General features: G+C 48.4%; 1 protein-coding gene and 1 long non-coding RNA gene across 4 annotated transcripts in view; one reads left to right on the top strand and one right to left on the bottom strand.

The window, feature by feature from the left end:
• The window catches only part of SLC25A23 (solute carrier family 25 member 23), a 51,148-nt gene extending 37,465 nt beyond the window's left edge, over positions 1 to 13,683 (top strand). For 2 of the 3 annotated variants that reach the window (XM_028711951.2, XM_028711952.2), the window contains 6 exons: positions 368 to 526; positions 2,652 to 2,804; positions 3,362 to 3,469; positions 4,433 to 4,600; positions 5,019 to 5,169; positions 7,964 to 13,683. In XM_028711951.2, coding sequence (XP_028567784.2) covers positions 368 to 526; positions 2,652 to 2,804; positions 3,362 to 3,469; positions 4,433 to 4,600; positions 5,019 to 5,169; positions 7,964 to 8,148 — 924 coding nt within the window. In that variant the 3' untranslated portion in view covers positions 8,149 to 13,683. The remainder of the gene's footprint in view (positions 1 to 367; positions 527 to 2,651; positions 2,805 to 3,361; positions 3,470 to 4,432; positions 4,601 to 5,018; positions 5,170 to 7,963) is intronic. The other variant, XR_013391081.1, reaches the window with a different exon arrangement.
• LOC144325931 (uncharacterized) lies at positions 8,731 to 17,869 on the bottom strand. The gene is made up of 2 exons (XR_013391082.1): positions 14,038 to 17,869; positions 8,731 to 13,807 (listed from the first exon to the last, which is right to left on the bottom strand). It is a non-coding gene; the product is annotated as an uncharacterized LOC144325931 (long non-coding RNA).
• Position 17,870: the final 1 nt, after the last annotated feature.

Below are 17,870 nucleotides of genomic sequence, written 5' to 3' on the forward strand. Positions count from 1 at the left end.
GAAAACACCCATTCAACAAAATTCCAGTTTGAAATTTTGAATCTAAAATGTGGTGGAAATTGACGTTTTGGAGCATTTAGAATATTCGCAAATCCAGACCTGGGACTCAGCTAGACAGCTGCAAATAAAATGTTTTAAGTGTGTTGCAAAGTGCATTACACAAATGAGACACTAGATGGTGATGGTGAGCTATGGCAAATTCAATATGTTTTCCAATATGTGAAAATATTTCCACAACTTTTTTTATACGTGTCTAGATTCCACCCTGGAGGTGTCTCCTTAGTAACAGATGCTTCTCAGTCAAATGTGGGCAGAGCTGCTTGTCTTTTCTTTAGCTTTTTCCTCTTCTGACTGCATTCCTCTGCAGGTCCTTGACATTGGCGAGTGCCTCACCGTCCCAGATGAGTTTTCCGAGAAGGAGAAGAAGACAGGGATGTGGTGGAAGCAGCTCATTGCTGGAGCCATGGCTGGTGCTGTCTCCAGGACTGGAACTGCCCCATTGGACCGACTGAAAGTCTTCATGCAGGCAAGAAACTGCTAAGAATTATGGAAGGAGGGGAAACAGTATATCATTCTGCATTGGGACCTGGAATGGTGGCATCAGTTCATGTGGTGCGGGGCAATGATAAACTCAAAAGGGCCTCTGTTTTGTCCCAGAATGCCATGCTGAGGATGTTATGACCAGGTTTTGTTTTTTTACATAGCATGTTACACATGAAGACTGTAAAGGAGAAAAAGGGCTGCCCCATACAACAGAGATACCCAAAAAGGCAGGAGCCAACAGGTTCAGGGGTCTTTCATTTACCGTATTTTTCACTCCATAAGAGACACTTTTTCCCTCTGAAAAACTAAGGGGAAATGTCTGCGCGTCTTACGGAGCGAATGTTTGGTCCCTGGAGCTAAATTGCCGGAGTGCAGCACGCTCCTAAGCTGCTCTTTGGGGCTGGCGGGGGAAACCTGGGTTTCCTCCTCCAGCCCTGGGAGCAGCGGGCAGGCTTCGCGCAGATGCGCGCTCCTGAGCCGCTCTTTGGGGCTGGCGGGGGAAACCCGGGCTTCCCCCGCCAGCCCCAACAAGCTATGGGAGCAGCAGGTAGGGTGCTCCCTGAGCTGCTCTTTGGGGCTGGGGGGGGGGACCCCGGGCTTCCCCCTCCAGACCTGGGAGCAGCGGGCAAGCTGCGAGTAGATGCCCTGCACTCCTGAGCAGCTCTGGGGTAGCCTATGAAGCCTCCGCAGGGCAGCGGGGAGCCTTCATCCCTCTACCCTGCGGAGGCTTCGAACAGCTATCCCTGGCTTTTGCAGGAGGTGCATCCTATGGTCCGGTGCGTCTAATAGAGCGAAAAATACGGTACCTCCCTGATTCCTGAAATATGGCAGGGGAAATGGCTGTGTAGAATCAGCCTTCTCATTGGGTTTACTGGTCTTGGAATTCCACCAAGTCCAAAGACAGCACTCTGATGAGTGCAAGCGATGCTGTTATCTGCAGGCTCGACTACAGCAGAGCTGGCCATTTGCTGAAAAGCCAGCGTGTGAGTTCAAAACTCCCTGCGCCTCTTAGTTTCTGCCCTTGGCATTAAACTCTAAGCGGAGACCACAGCTCCCTGTGGCATGGCCCAAAACACATTTTGAAATACCGTGACCACTGTTTGAAGTACGTTTTGAAAGACTGGCCTTGGGAATTGTTGAAAAAGGCCAATCTCTTCGCCCGCAGCATTTGAAGATAGCAAATGGGAGGAGAGACTGGATGTTGGGGGAAGTGGAGAGGTGCATGCGAGACCTACAGAGCTTATTTCTTCGCAGAAGGTGGCTTACTTTCTGACTAGTGTTAAACCTTATCTACTCCCCTAAGCAAACCTTAACATTTAGGGAAACAGATTTCATTTACCCGTATTTTTTGCTCTATAAGACGCACTAGACCACAAGACGCACCTAGTTTTTGGAGGAGGAAAACAGGGAAAAAAATATTCTGAATCTCAGAAGCCAGAACAGCAAGCAGGATCGCTGCGCAGTGAAAGCAGCAATCCCTCTTGCTGTTCTGGCTTCTGGGATAGCTGCGCAGCCTGCATTCGCTCCATAAGACGCACACACATTTCCCCTTGCTTTTTAGGAGGGAAAAAGTGTGTCTTATAGAGCGAAAAATACAGTATTTAGTTATTGCACTCATATCCCAAGCTTTTTTCCAAGCACTCCCAAGTCTTAGTCTAACACTCTAACCACTGCACACCATAGAGGACACTGTGTGCAAGCAAAGAGTTGCATCAGCCACAATGAAGAAGAACATGGCTGTGTCAGAGTCTTCTCCTAGTGTTCCTAATTTTTCCATAGGATAAACCATAGGCAAACTTTGACTTCTGCCTGCATTCTTCCTCCTTTCTCCCAGAAAATAGCAGCAACACCTTCTGGGAACCTTTAAATCTTGCGCATTTAGCAATCTTGCCTCTTCTGCCTTCCCAGTGGGCTCCATTGTGAAATTTGAAGGGGCCTTTTTGGAATGCTGCAAAGGATACTGGGATGCAGCTCCCGCAACACGCACTGGCTTTTCATTGATGCCCCAACCCCTGAAAAATGCCCATTGTTGCTTATGCCATCAGGAAGAAGGGGGGCTCTCTTTTTCTTGCCCAGACCCTGATGTTGTGGTTCCATCTTGATTGTAGGTTCACGCCTCCAAGAACAACAGTATGAACGTTTTGGGCGGACTGCGAGGCATGATACGCGAAGGAGGCATCCGCTCCCTGTGGCGAGGCAACGGGATCAATGTGCTCAAGATCGCACCTGAGTCTGCCATCAAGTTCATGGCCTACGAACAGGTACGGCCTGGGGACGGGGCTGCAGCTTTGAATGTTGTCCCTGTGCACGTGCGCACAACATTTTAATTCCTTTTTTAAAGTCCTTCATTACTGGACAGAACAATGACTTCATGCAGCACAGTATTTCCCAAACCTAAGTGCATGGAACTCCACCTTGGGCATGTCTTTATTGCAAGAACTCGCCCTAAAAGGATCATGCTTCTTTTACTCAGCTGCATCGCCTTCACTCAGCTTCACTCAGCCAGTGTGGTGTAGTGGTTAAGAGCGGTAGTCTTGTAATCTGGGGAGCTGGGTTCGATTCCCCGCTCCTCCACATGCAGCTGCTGGGTGACCTTGGGCCAGTCACACTTCTTTGAAGTCTCTCAGCCCCACTCACCTCACAGAGTGTTTGTTGTGGGGGAGGAAGGGAAAGGAGAATGTTAGCCGCTTTGAGACTCCTTAAAGGGAGTGAAAGGCGGGATATCAAATCCAAACTCTTCTTCTTCTTCTTCAAAGTGCCTAAGGGGGGAGTTCACCAACACTATCTGTGGCTCACAATCCATTGCTTATCGTTGCAGATCAAGCGGGCAATTCGTGGGCAGCAGGAAACACTGAGGGTGCAGGAGAGATTTATTGCTGGCTCCCTGGCTGGTGCCACAGCACAGACCATAATCTACCCCATGGAGGCAAGTTTTCTTTGGTAGTAGAGCTTGAGGGGCCAATTCTTACTCTGTTGCTGACTTCATCTGTGATATCCGCCCAAATGAATGTAAGAACCTAGCACTAAAGTGGAACCTCGATTTTTGAACGTAATCAATTCTGGAAGACAGTTCAACTTCTGAAACGTTCGAAAACCGAGGTGCAAAGGGCTGTCAGCAAATTCAATTGAGAAAATTTTCACACAGTGGAAGCCGCTCAACTTCCGAGGTGCATTCAAAAACGGAAACATTTACTTCTGGGTTTTCGGCATTTGGGTTCTGAAACTTTCGTCAATGGAGTCGTTCGAGAACCGATGTTCCACTGTACTGCTAACTAATACAGGCCTAGGAGAAGTATTCCCCTCTGCCCCAACCAAGCAGGCCTCTGCAGTGCAATTTCTCCATTGTCCCTGCTAATTTGTGGACAGATACTATGAAGACATTTCACCAGAAGGAACTTTTGTATTTAAGAGACAGAAAGGTCCTGATCATTTCTTTTCAGTATGGTGGGATTTTATTTAACAAAGTTTCCTTTCAGATGTACAGTGGTTCCTCTGGTTGCAAGCGGGATCCGTTCTGGAGGCCCGTTCGCAACCTGAAAAGAATGCAACCCACATCTGCGTACATGCGGGTCACAATTCGCCGCTTCTGCGCATGCGTGTGATGTCATTTTGTGCGTCTGCACATGTGTGAGCGGCGAAACCCAGAAGTAACCCTTACTAGTACTTCCGGGTCACCGCAGGGCGCAACCTGAAAATGCGCAACCTGAAAATGCGCAACCTGAAGCAAACGTAACATGAGGTATGACTGTACCGGTCTCTTTCCCGGTGCCATCTAGAGAAACATGGCTGTCGTGATTGCAGACTGGGTGCTGTTGCTTAATATGAGGGGGTGACGGATAAAAGAGGGATATTCATGCCTTAGTTCATCTGACTCCCCCTCCCTCTCCAGGTTCTAAAAACCCGGCTCACCCTCCGCAAGACGGGTCAGTACTCAGGGGTGGCGGACTGTGCCAGGCAGGTCCTGCAGAAGGAAGGGATCCGTGCCTTTTACAAGGGCTACCTGCCAAACATGCTGGGCATCATTCCCTACGCTGGCATTGACCTGGCAGTTTACGAGGTGAGTGACTGGGCATGGGGTTGGCACGAACAGCAAGGGAACCTCAACCTCTAATAATAATAATAATAATAATAATAATAATAATAATAATAATATTTTATTTATATCACGCCCTCCCCAGCCGAAGCCAGGCTCAGAGCGGCTAACAACCATAAAAGTAGCATAGCATTCTGCTAGTCCTCTGTGAGGAAGGATACTGACCTGGAAGCCTTTTCTCCTTGAGGCCCTTTTGAAAGACGCTGCCACCATCCTTGCAGGAACCCTTTCTCTCCCATGCTGTGTGGCTAAACGGCAATCTCGTCAGATTTCAAGGCTTGGCATGAAAGCCACTGCCTCCCCATCTGTGTTAGGTGCTGGGATGCACCTGTGCCGGATTCCCAAGTTACCGACTCCCCCTCTCCCCTTCCTTTTGCGGCAGACGCTGAAGAACACCTGGCTGCAGAAGTACAGCAAGGACACAGCTGACCCGGGCGTTCTGGTGCTCTTGGGCTGTGGCACTGTCTCCAGCACCTGCGGCCAGATCGCCAGCTACCCGCTAGCTCTGGTGCGGACCCGGATGCAAGCCCAAGGTGAGATTGCGGCATCGTCCGGACGGCCTGGACTCCCAGGAGAGCACTGAAGGGGGCTGTGACTGAGGCGTAATGAGCAGGAGGCTGGACTAACTGCAAAGCCCCATTAACAATGGGGGCACATGAAGAGCGTGGGGAAAAGGAGAAACATCTCCTCATACTTGTTGGGTTTCAGGGCTGGCCATGAGTTTTCAGTTTAGACCTACACACACACACACACCCCATCAGGCTTCACCTGACTCTGTTCTGTGATCTCATCAGGCAGCACTAGGCTCTTTGGGCAGTTTCCAATTGTAAATTATAAAACCACAGTAAAACATCAAACGTTAAAGACTTCCCAGTACAGGGCTGCCTGCAGATGTCTTCTAAAAGTTGTATAGTTATTTATCTCCTTGACAGCTCATGGGACAGCATTCTGCAGGGATGAGAAGGCCCTCTGCTTGGTTCCCTGTAACCTCACTTCTCAGAACAAGGGAACCATCAGAAGGCCCTCGGAGCTGGACCTCAGTGTCCGGGCTGAATGATGACGGTGGAGACGCTCTTTCAGGTATACAGAGCCAAGGCCATTTAGGACTTTTAAAGTCAACACCAACAGTTTGAATTGTGGTCGAAAACTTACTGGGAGCCAGTGTAGGCCTTTCAGGACCGGTGTTATATGGTCCCAGAGGCTGCTCCCAGTCACCAGTCTAGCAGTCACATTCTGGATTAATTGTAGTTTCTGAGTCGCCTTCAAAGGTAGACCCAAGCAGAGCGCATTGCAGTAGTCCAAGCGGGAGATCGCCAGAACATGTAACACTCTGGTGAGACAGTGCACAAACAGGTAGGGATGTGGTTGAGGCCAGCATCAGAGGTGGGCATCAGGTTGCTCACAAGTCATTCACCTGAAGTCATCATTGCCTCCCATGAATGCAATTCCCATGGTTTGCAGATGAGAAACGTTCCCTTGCACAGAACCCCTTCACTTTTGAGCTCCCAAGCTGGGCTTGCTATCCACGTTGGTCAGCTGATTGTTCCTGACAGCAAGCCAGCAGTGATCAGCTCTACCAGGGAGTTCCTTGTTGGAGACTCCGTAGCACAGCTGATCCCAGGAAGGCTTGCTGTTAGCACTGACAGCAAGCCCTGCATGGCAGGGAAAGACCAGGAGCACATGTTGCTCCTTTGCAGCTACACCTTTTCCTGTCCCACACCTAATGTCCTATGATATCAGGTGTGGGGCAGGTGGCTTAGAGAACACAGCCTGATTCGGCCCGGGGGGGCAGAGGTGTTACGAAAAAGGAGCAATGCAGCAGTGAGCTGCAGATGGCTGGAAAGCCAAACAGGATGTTGATGTTTGGGACTGTACCGTGGGAACAAAGGGACAGTCTATTCACTGTACTGAGCACCGGATGTTAGCTCAGAGTGTCATCTGACCTGTACTGGAAGTACAGGGGTGGAGTCTCTCTCTCTCTGCTGTTGGTGTTAAGAGAGTGCAGACATGTTTCTCTGTACTGCTGAAAAGGACAGAAATAAAGGCATGTAAATACATTTCTGTCTGTCTCTTTCCCCTCCCTGGGGATGGCAGGGAGGAGGGGAAGAGTGGTGTGTTCTTCTCACGTTTGAGGAGGATCGCCGATAGAGATATCGCCTGTATCTTGCCGGGAGTCGCAGACGGGTAGGTCAACAAGGAACTCAAGCCGGGTGCCTGGAGAGTGGCCAATTCCTCTGACAAGGCTTGATTCCAACAAGAGGTTCTCCAGGCCTGCGATACAGCGCCATCGTTCACATGCCTTGCACTCGCCCTCAGGGCAGTTTGGGATTTGGCCCAAAGGGAGAGGGCAGTGAGAGACTGTCAGTGAGGAGGAGTGGGGGGCTCGATCCGGGGGGGGGGGACACACCTACTGAGGACATCCTGCCAAGGGCCCTCTGAAACCTGGAGCTGGCACTGAAGTTGACAACTCTGCTCTGGATTGTTGGATAGGCCTCACCAAGATACACAGAGAGCAGTCAAATACAACATTCCTAGAGTGGACATGAAAGGGGATGTTTGCTCCAGCTAGTAGAAAACTTCATGTTTCCTCCTGGGCTGGGACAGGCTTCCTCTGCATGTGACTAGAGGTGGGCATGACCTTACCTGTGCAGGTAACAAAAGCACTAGGGACACAGCCCCCTCTCTCTCTTTGACTCCATTCATTGGAGAAGCAACAGCTTTTTAGCTAGAGATGTTCTGTTGGCTTTCAGCCAACAGAAGACAAAGGGACTATCTCCATATGGGATAGATTCCACATGTATATACTTTGTAACCTAAATCTGCCTTCAGGGATCCATCTGTGAACTGAATGTGTGAGTAAACTTCTTTTATACTTTTTACACAAGATTGTGTTGTGTCTGTTCTTTTTAAGGGGGAGAAAAGGGGATTACCAGGAATCCTATATTGAGAAGCTTATACGAGCTTGCAACCACCTAACTGCTGTGCACATTTAAAAGGGGAATGCACTCTGCTAAGGGACTTGCTAAAGCAAGTTAGGAAGCATATTATTAAACAATATATCCTCTCCTGCCTCCCTGATCATTCCCACACAGAGGTCAGGTGGGCCCGAGCAGGGGAGGGTTCCATCCAATCACTGTTGATGCAGGAACCTCCTCGGTCGGGTCTCGCTGAACGTTCTCATTCCATTCCTATGCTGAAACAGCTATAACGTTAATGAAAAGCTGGGGCCGTTTACAGAAACAGAAGCGACCCTCTCCTGTAACTTTGTTGGAGGAGCTTTCAAACATGTGGCCCTGACCTCTCTGCTCCTTTCCCCTCTCTCTGCAGCAACCATTGAAGGTGCCCCACAGCTGAGCATGCTGGGCCTCTTCAGGCACATCCTCTCTCGAGAAGGGGTGCTGGGCCTCTACCGCGGCATTGCCCCCAACTTCATGAAGGTCATTCCCGCCGTCAGCATCAGCTACGTTGTGTATGAGAACATGAAGCAGGCTCTGGGGGTCACGTCCAGATGAAGCGGATGAAGCCTGCTTCCCCAAAGGGGCCAGGACCTGCCTCTCAAGAAGGACCGCTCCTCCCGACAGTGTGTCCTGAAGGCAGCAGTAGGTGGGGACGTACCTCCTCTGCTCTAGTGCCCTGTGGGGCAGGGTGTGGGCAGCTGGGCGGAGGAAGGCCGGAGAGTGCTGGAGTGAGCAGGCCCTTGTTCTCCTCATCCCCAGAAAAGCAGAGTTCTTCCTCAGCAAGGAGGACCAAGGAGGCCTGTCCCACTTGCTTACAAAGGTGTCCCCCGTCCCACCGTCAGACACCAGAGGATGGGAAGTGCCATGGCCCTTCTGAGGTAGATTTTCATAGGTCTCCCAAGTGTTGGAGTCTCTGGGGACGGCCACCTCAAACGGGCTTGCTTCTGAGTCAAGGCTACTCACCAGGAGCCTGCTGCTCTCGCTGCATGTGTGTCATCTTCTTCCCTGCCCGCCCCCAGCATGTTTCCTGTTTTGCGTATTTCTGCCAGCCATTCCGCGATCCAGCAGGAAACCAACCCCATCGACGTTCACTGCCGGTGACGTGTATCCGGATCTGGAATGAGCAGCTATCCTGTAAGCAAAATGGGGAAGGTACTCTTCACCCCACTTCACCCACGGTGTCTCAGCACTGGAGATGATGCATTCAGGGACAAACTGCCATACACTGGAGGAGTTAGAAAATTCAGCGATTGCAACCAGGAGTTTTCCAAGCCCTTTTGTTGACACCCTGGCATCTGGGGTTTGAGGATACCCGAGGACACGTTCTTACTCCACCCCAGATATCCAGCTGCAAAAACTGAACCACGTTGATCCCTCTTCCATTCCTCTCTCTTCCACATCCTGTGGGGGCGCTGGAGTGCCAAGGAGTTGCATTTCAGCCCAGCACTGCGTTATCTTTACATATGTGGAAGGTGTCTGTATATTTTGCACGTTGACTTGTTTTTAACTTATAAGACTGGTCTGCACTCTCTTCTCGACCTAGACATCGGGAGATGAACTGAAATGTCTTCCCATCCCCAAACCTTCCCTTTCCCCTCTGAGGTGGTGGACAATGGAGAAAGACATTTCAAGGGCTATTTGCTTTCGTCGTCAACACACTTTACCTGAGGTCTCTGGATTTCTTGTGTGAACACATTTCTGCTTGCTGGGAGATGTTTGCGCTGGTCACAGCAGCACTGCGGCTTAAGAAGTGACACACACACACAAACACACACGCACCCCGACAACAACCCTTGAATCCATGCTCCCTGGTTTCCATGGCCCTCTTCTGTCTTGCTTACCTCTACGTATTGGCAAGTTGTAATACAAAGGAGGTAGGAACTTATTTTTCCTCTCCCCCCCCCCAACCCCCTGTGGGATATTGCTTTGAAAGATGTAGAAGAGTCAGGATGGCAGGTAGAAAGATTGCCCAGAAATACCTTCCTCCCCACCCACCACCCAGCAATCATAGTAATAGTAATAAAAATAAAAACCTGTTTTCAAAAGATTACCCGGAGCACTATCTTCTAATGTGTACAGTTCTGGGGCATTAGGGTTCCAAGCCTCTCTGCTGAAGGGATCTGTACAGTGTAACCAGAGTCGCACTAAAAACAATTAAGAGCAACAAAAAAAAAAAAATCTGTGGCAAGAAAAGCTTTCATCTTTGTTTTTCATAGTCATTTCTGCTTCTGCTAATCACGGGCAAGAAGATATGAAGGGCACTAAATTCCTCCCACCACCAGTACCAGCAGCTATATTCAGGAACCTCGCTGGCTGCTGAGATTTCCCTCAAGCATTGCTCCCATGCTTTGCAACCAAAGGCCAGGACCAGGGAAGGACGCCAAATGTTAGAGACGGCACTTTTGTAACCACTAGAAGGCAACAATAACCCAAGTTTCTCCAGACTTTAAATGCAGTCGTACCTTGGATCTCAAACACCTTGACTCCCAAACGATCGAAACCAGGAAGTGAGTGTTCCAGTTTTTGAACATTCTTTTGGAAGCCAAACCTCCGGCGGGGCTTCCGATTGGCTGCAGGAGCTATCTGCAGCCAATCAGAAGCCGCGCTTTGGTTTCTGAACGTTTTGGAAGTCAAACGGACTTCTGGAACAGATTCGACTTCCAAAGTACGACTGTACTTGGGACACAGATGTGGATAGGGTGGTGGTTGTTGTTTTAATGGGATATTTTTATGCTCAAAACGGTGCACCTGTACTTTTCATGATCAGCTTCCAAGACAATAGGAAGTCAGCAGTGGCATCTACAGTAGGTTGAAGCTGTGGGACCTCAGACCCCAGACAAGCAGTAGCAATGTTGATGGCAGCAGTGAGGCTCTGCCCCATGACACACACAAACACAACATTTGGGAAGGTATCTTCCTTGTAACTGCAGGATAACCCAGTTCATATTGTTCCCTCCTCCCCTTAGGCTCAAGGGTGGGATTGTGATCTCTGGACTACAGTGAAGCCTCTGTGATTCCTTCAAATGTGTCAGATGTAGTGTTGAGCTGTGTCAGGGGTAGACCTTGGTAATGTGGCGCCCTGTGCGAGGCCGAAATTTGCCCTCCTCCCCGAGGCTTGTGCTGCCTTCCCAAAGCTGGGAAAGCACTAACCTTAGAGCCCTCACACCTCCTTCCCAAAGCAAACGCTTACTAGGCTTTGGGAAGGAGGCAAGAAGGTGCCCCCTTGGCCCCTGCACCCTGGCCAGGGAACCAGTTGCGCTGTCCTAAATCTGCCCCTGGCTGTGTCTGGGAATTCATACGTCAGGAAATCAGTCTCTTGGGTTGATATACATGGCCGTAAGTATTTAATACTTTTTTTAAAATGCAAATACAGTGGTACCTTGGTTCTCAAACTTCATCTGTTCCAGGAGTCTGTTCGACTCCCAAAACGGTTCAAAAACCAAGGCGCGGCTTCCGGTTGGCTGCAGGAGCTTCCTGCACTCAAGCAGAAGCCGCGTTCGACATTTGGCTTCCAAAAAACATTCGCAAACCGGAACACTTACTTCCAGGTTTGCGGTGTTCAGGAGCCAAACCGTTCCGAGTACCAAGATACTGTATAACAAAAAGAGAAAAATAAAAATTGAGAATTTTCGGCTGACATTAACAATAAAAATATTTCATCACTTCTAATTTAAACAAATAAATATACGCAGTCTGTATGTCCAAATAGGTTTCTAAACAAGATTGAGGATTCTAAGCCATGTGTTTAAATGTAGAAAGAGCGCTGCATTTTAGTCATGTTTAATGCACAAGAATACACAAGAATCTTGGGAACTGTAATTTGTTGCGGGCGCTGGGAGCTGTAGTTCTGCAAGGGGCAAACTACCATTCCCAGGATTTTTTTAGGGGGGAGCCATGTGCTATATGGTGTGGATGTGTGGTGTCTTGGGAGGGAAGGGGGTCAATGCTGCACAGGACCTCCAGGTTTCAAGGGGCAACAGAGTGTAGTGCATGACGTTGGCTTGGGCCCCTCTTGTGTTGCACAGGTTTGGAATCTCAGCCTTAAGGGCTCGTCCAGATAGCAGTTGTGTCAGTGTGGAAGCCTCACCAGAAAGAGATGCCAAAGAAAGAGGAGAGAATTTGTGTGGTTGTCAGTACACTGTGCAGCTTGCACGACTCTCCGGTGGCTCACTGCACTAGCAGTAATTAGTGTGAGGAACCTGAATTTCCCTGTGGCTAAGGGAAATATTCTGTCTCCGATTTAAGGAGGATATTGAGAAGCTGGAACGTGCAGAGGAAGGTGACCCAGATGATCGAGGGTCTGGAAACCAAGCCTTATGAAAACAGTTGAGGGAGTTGGGTATGTTTTGCCTGGAGAGGGGATATGATAGCCATCTTCAAATAGCTAAAGGGTTGTCACATGGAAGAGGCAGCAAGCTTGTTTTCCCCTGCCCCAGATGACTTCAAGAAAGGCGATTCCAACTAAACGTGAGGACAGATGGGAGGAGACAGCGCTATGTTTCTAGAAAAAGAGGTGCCAGAACTCACCATGAATACCTCCCTCTTTCTCTTAGAATGACACCCACTTGAGAGGTGCTAGAACTGAGTTCCAGCTAAAAGAAAGCCCTGGTAAGAGGTTTTCAACAGTGGAATGAACAACCTAGGAAGGTGGCAGACTTTATTTCATTAGAGATATGGGTGGCTATCTTTCAGGGATTCTTTAGTTGTGATTACTTCATTGAAGGTGGGTTCGATGAGATGACCTTTGCCTTTCTTCCAGCTCTATGATTCTGTGTTGCCTGATGGCCATGGTGAACCTATTCCAAGTTAGATGGGGGTTATGATCCCTTTAAAGAGCTTTGAGGAAGACATTAGTTCCACAATTGTAGCTTCTCTGATTGCAGCGAAGGAAAAAGTAGTTGCTTAATATCAAGATCTCTCTTTCAGAGCATTTAACAGAAGACCTTCCCTATAAGAAATGAAGAGCAATTATAAATGTATATACCTGCCAGTATTCCTATCTGGTTGTGTTCCTGGGCTGATGGTACAAAAATCCAGAAGAGATAGAAAGGTGGGGAACCCACTGTACAAAACTGAGGCAATGCTAGAAAGATGTTTAATATTGTTTTCAGTGGAAACTTATGATTTGAGGTTAATGGCACTTTGATTTTAGTAGCAAAAGGGAGAGAGCAGGAGTTAAGAAACAGGCAAGACTTGGGAGCTTACAGGGATGAAGTGAAACTAAAAGTATTCATTGAGCCTGGCTGGCATCTCATGCTTGGGGCAACTCGCCCCTCTCCTGCTTGCAACACTGGGGAAGCCAGGTAGGATTACTCAGTTGCAACCTTGAGGTCCCCACCCTCCCGACAACAAATTGGGAGAAAAGGCAGAGGCCATTTCTGCTGCCCATTCCCATGTTATGCTCCCTCCTCTGCTAGCTATAGCAAGCGAGATCCCCAGGTGTGCTGCCCAGAATGTGTGTGAATAAAAACACCGAGGAGAAAATGGGTGGGATAAGCTGTCACTGTCTCATCTCCTTTGTCAGCTGCACATTTAAAGGTGTTTTAGGGAAAATATTTGAGATGTAGGCTAGCAACCCTAGTGAGAGGGTTAATTTGGTATGTGACCTAAAGCATGGTGTAGATGTAAGTAAAAGTTTGGAGAATCTGACTGTGGGGCAAAGGACCTGTTAGCCTTCAGATCCCCTCCTGCCAATGAGTCTGCAAAACAGCTGTATATCCTGTTATCCAGTTGTGGCCCTGGGCTTCCTGCTGCATGACTCTTTGAGCATTGAAAAGGTGTAAATATCAAATGATCCCTGACTAAAATTTTCTACAGAGAAAACAGCTACCTCTTGTTACTTTCTCCCAGGAAAACAAGTGTGGGGGCTGGATTCTAACACAGAATCCATTTTTTTAGGGACAGAGCAAAGTGGAAAGTCCTACCCACAGCTTTTGCATTCATCTTGCATAAAAAGAAATGTCTTTCTTTATAAATGTTGCCTGAATCTGACTCCAGCAAGGCTACTTCCATACATCTGTTGCTGCTGCGTTTTGTGTTGGTATTTCAAAGGGAAAAAAGAACACACACTAATAAATTTTCTAAACTTTCCTTTATGTTTCTTGGCCTGCTTATTATGAAAATGGTTTCAGTTGCAGAGTACAAACATTTTAGGGCAGGAATCAACCATATCTATGTTGCCTTTGTACTAGGAGCTGCATTTAAATTCATTATTCTTAACCTAGCAGTTCAAAAGCAGTTTGAAATAGGGACCGCTTACCAGCGGGAAGGTAAACGGCGTTCCGTGTGCTGCGCTGGCTCGCCAGATGCAGCTTGTCACGCTGGCCACGTGACCCGGAAGTGTCTGCGGACAGCGCTGGCTCCCGGCCTATAGAGTGAGATGAGAGCACAACCCTAGAGTCTGGCAAGACTGGCCCGACCGGGCAGGGGTACCTTTACCTTTACCTTAACTTCCTGACCCAAGAGAGACAGGAACTCTGTGCAAGGTTCACCAGTCCTCCTGGCTTGCAGTACAGTGTGGTTTTATGGCTTGATTGGAGTGAACATTTTGCATCTGTTCCAACTGTATAGTATTGTTACTCACTCGCGCCACCAAACTGTGAGAAGTTGCAGGGATCATGTTATAGCAGAGCTGGGGAACCTGTAACATTGATGTGGTTGAACTCCAGTTCCTGCAAGCCTTTGCCAGCATAGTCAATGGTCAGGGTTGATGGGAGTTGCATTTAACGACATCTGGAGGACCACGGGCTCACTATCCCTGCACTACAGCGTGGCTCCTTTGGAGGGAAGAGTACTGGATACTTAGGGCTCATCCACACCTCCAGTTTTCCATGCCTGGAAAGCACAGGCCCAAGCAGTTTTCTGCTCATCCTTCATTTTCTAGGCATGGATCCAAGTGGTTTTGCCTTTTCCCTGCTGCATTACCCCAGAAAAGCAGCTCTTTGGCACTGAATTGGAGCAAATAGCAATCCATGGAAAAACCAATTGCGGTTTGTTTTGATTCAGTGCTGAAGATCGTGTTTCCCCGGGGGAAAGTGGTGGGGCAAGCAGAGGTGTGAATAAGTCCTCTGGGTGTCTTTGTAATATTCAATTTATGCAATTTGCAAGTAGTGCCTGGTGAAAGCAGGCAGCGGTGTAGCAGGGTCACAAAGCCTGCTGACTGTGCACCAAGTTCCCAAAGGGAGCCACAGCCTCCCAAGAATGCTTCTACTGCAACTTACCCACAGCTCTCTCTGCCTCCAAAACTGAAAATACAGAATTTGGCTACAGCTGCCACTCCCTTTTAGGACTTATCCACACATTCCCCCCTACTATCCAGGCACAGATCCACATTTAAAAGCTCCATATTTGTTATTCGGTTTGGTTTTGGGGGTTTTTTTGCCCCAGAGCATTCCCTGCGAAGACCCACTTTTTAGTGCTCAACCTGAGCAAACATCAATTTAGTTTTTTCACTGATTGCCATTTGCTCTGACTGAGCTTTAAAGGGCAGGCTTTCGCAGGGAAAGCTCCAGAGAGAAAGGGGGGGGGGAGCGCTTGGAGCTTTAAAGCATGGACCGTGCCTGGCAAGAGCGGAGGAAAGCTAAGTATAGATAAGCCCTTACTTCTGAGGTGTGTTACCATCACAAAGCAGGAGAGATTATTCAGTCACCAAGACACATGAACATTCTACCCACTGAGAACATATCAACTGATGATTTCTAAACATTAAGCATCTCTGTAAAATTCTGGACTTGCAAACTGCATATTGTTCAATTTGAACAAATGACCCTGGGATGGCCGCCTGTCATGGATGCTTTAGATGAGATTCTTGCATTGCAGGAGGTTGGACTAGATGACACTTGGGGTACCTTCCAACGCTACAATTCTATGGTTCTAAGACTTCATAATTTGCATGAGCAACTGGCTAGAAATTGGCCTGCAGGTCAGGGCTGCCTCAACTACACAAGCAACCAGGCACAATCAGGGAACCACACCCATGTTTGCTCTTCAGGACTTAAGGGTTGATACAAAACTGGGAAGAGGTGCATCACTTTAGGGCCATACAGTGGTACCTCGGGTTAAGAACTTAATTTGTTCTGGACGTCCATTCTTAACCTGAAACTGTTCTTAACCTGAGACACCACTTTAGCTAATAGGGTGTCCCGCTGCTGCTGCCACACGATTTCTGTTCTCATACTGAAGTAAAGTTCTTAACCCGAGGTACTTTTTCTGGGTTAGCAGAGTCTGTAACCTGAAGCGTCTGTAACCCGAGGTACCACTGTACTTCCCAAAGTGTGATACATGAACCCCCAGGGAGTATGCAAAAGCGTTTCAGAGGGTATATGGCAGAATTATTAATGTTACTTTATCATAGTTTTTAAGTAATATTAAAACTACCCCCTAATGATCTTCTGGGGTTTCACAGCGCATTATTTAGCATAACTTTCTTTCTGAAGAACTAGGACATTTCCTCCCTACCTTTGGAACAAATAACCCATCTATGCAGTTACAAGATGGACATCTGAACAACATCCACAGGCCCAGGAAACACTACTGAGGAGAACGGAACCTTTTGCATGCAGCCAGGACATCCCTACGATAAACAACTTTAACTGTTCTTTAAAGAGCTTGTCACACACTAGGCAGTAGGAAAAGTTTGGTTTAATACACTGAAAGATACAGACAGTGCTTTTTTTTCAGGGGGTACTCAAGGGTACACAGTACCAGAACCTCTTGTTTTTGTTAAAAAGTGTGGCACTTACTGTAACAACTTTATGGTGAGTACCGGCACCTATTTTTCTAGGGGGGGAAAAGCACTGGATACAGAGTACCGTATATGTGTGCAGGAGCCCCGCCCTCCACTGACTCTCATTCAGACAGTTCGCAAGCTCAAAACAAGTGCTTCTCCACCAAGTACAACCAAGAGTTTAGAAAGAGCAGGGAACTTTCTCTTTGCTGTGGTCTAAACCACTGAGCCTCTTGGGCTTGCCAATCGGAAGGTCAACAGTTTGAATCCCCACAACGGGGTGAGCTCCCGTTGTTCTATCCCAGCTCCTGCCAACCTAGCAGTTGGGAAGCATGCCAGTGCAAGTAGATAAATAGGTACCGCTGCGTCAGGAAGGTAAATGGCGTTTCCATGCGCTCTGGTTTCCGTCACGGTGTTCCACTGCGCCAGAAGCGGTTTAGTCATGCTGGCCACATGACCTGGAAAGCTGTTTGCGGACAAACGCCGCCTCCCTCGGCTTGAAAGCGAGATGAGCGTCGCAACCCCACAGCCACCTTTGACTGCACTTAACCATCCAGGGGTCCTTTACCTTTTACCTTACATTATTATGTATTTATAACCCACCTTTTCCCTTGGCCAGGACTCAAGGCGGCTTACAGATAAAAATAAGAACACCTAAAAACCGGGGTGGGGAATGCAATAATAAAAAAGCAATTAACCATTAAGACCACATGCAACCTGTTTAATTCATGCAGGTAGTTACACCTGCCAGTAAAGTGGTACCTCGGGTTAAGTACTTAATTCGTTCCGGAGGTCCGTACTTAACCTGAAACTGTTCTTAACCTGATGCACCACTTTAGCTAATGGGGCCTCCTGCTGCCAGAGCACGATTTCTGTTCTCATCTTGAAGCAAAGTTCTTAACCTGAGGTACTATTTCTGGGTTAGTGGAGTCTGTAACCTGAAGCGTCTGTAACCCGAGGTACCACTGTATGCCTTTGAGCCGGAGCCAGCGACTAGGCTCAATAACTGGTTCTGCCCCAACTGGGCTAGACGACTGGAGAACTTCCAGAGACCTTCCAATCCTGGAAAGCAGGTCTAAGTTCACTGGACTCACAACTGTGCATTGTGAGCACCAGACTCATGCAGAGTATAAACAACACGGAAGCTTGCTGGAACGCATAACTTCTTTTATTACTAAAGGCTACTGCAAACTAAGACTACTGGCTTGCATGAGTGTTGCAGCTGTCACTCAGACATCTAATCACTACATAAAAAACGCACAGACTCCCCACAGAGTCAGGCAGGAGCGGAAGAAGCGAAGAGCAGTTCCCCCCCCCTCCTTTCTCAAAACATCATATCAGGAGAGACTCGCAAGGTGTGTGTGTTTGTGTGTGTGTGTGTGTGAGAGAGAGAGAGAGAGAGAGAGAGGGAGAGAGAGAGAAAATATCCCCGGTAAGACTAGCGCGGCACCAGGCCTTTCATTAAAACCCCGCGGGAACAAGGCCTCCTCCTTCACCTGCAGGTCGAAGGGAAGCAAGGAGGGGGTCCAGCTTTCACGCCACTACGCAGGTC

Source organism: Podarcis muralis, chromosome 17, assembly GCF_964188315.1.
Source record: "Podarcis muralis chromosome 17, rPodMur119.hap1.1, whole genome shotgun sequence".
NCBI classification, from domain to species: Eukaryota; Metazoa; Chordata; class Lepidosauria; order Squamata; family Lacertidae; genus Podarcis; species Podarcis muralis.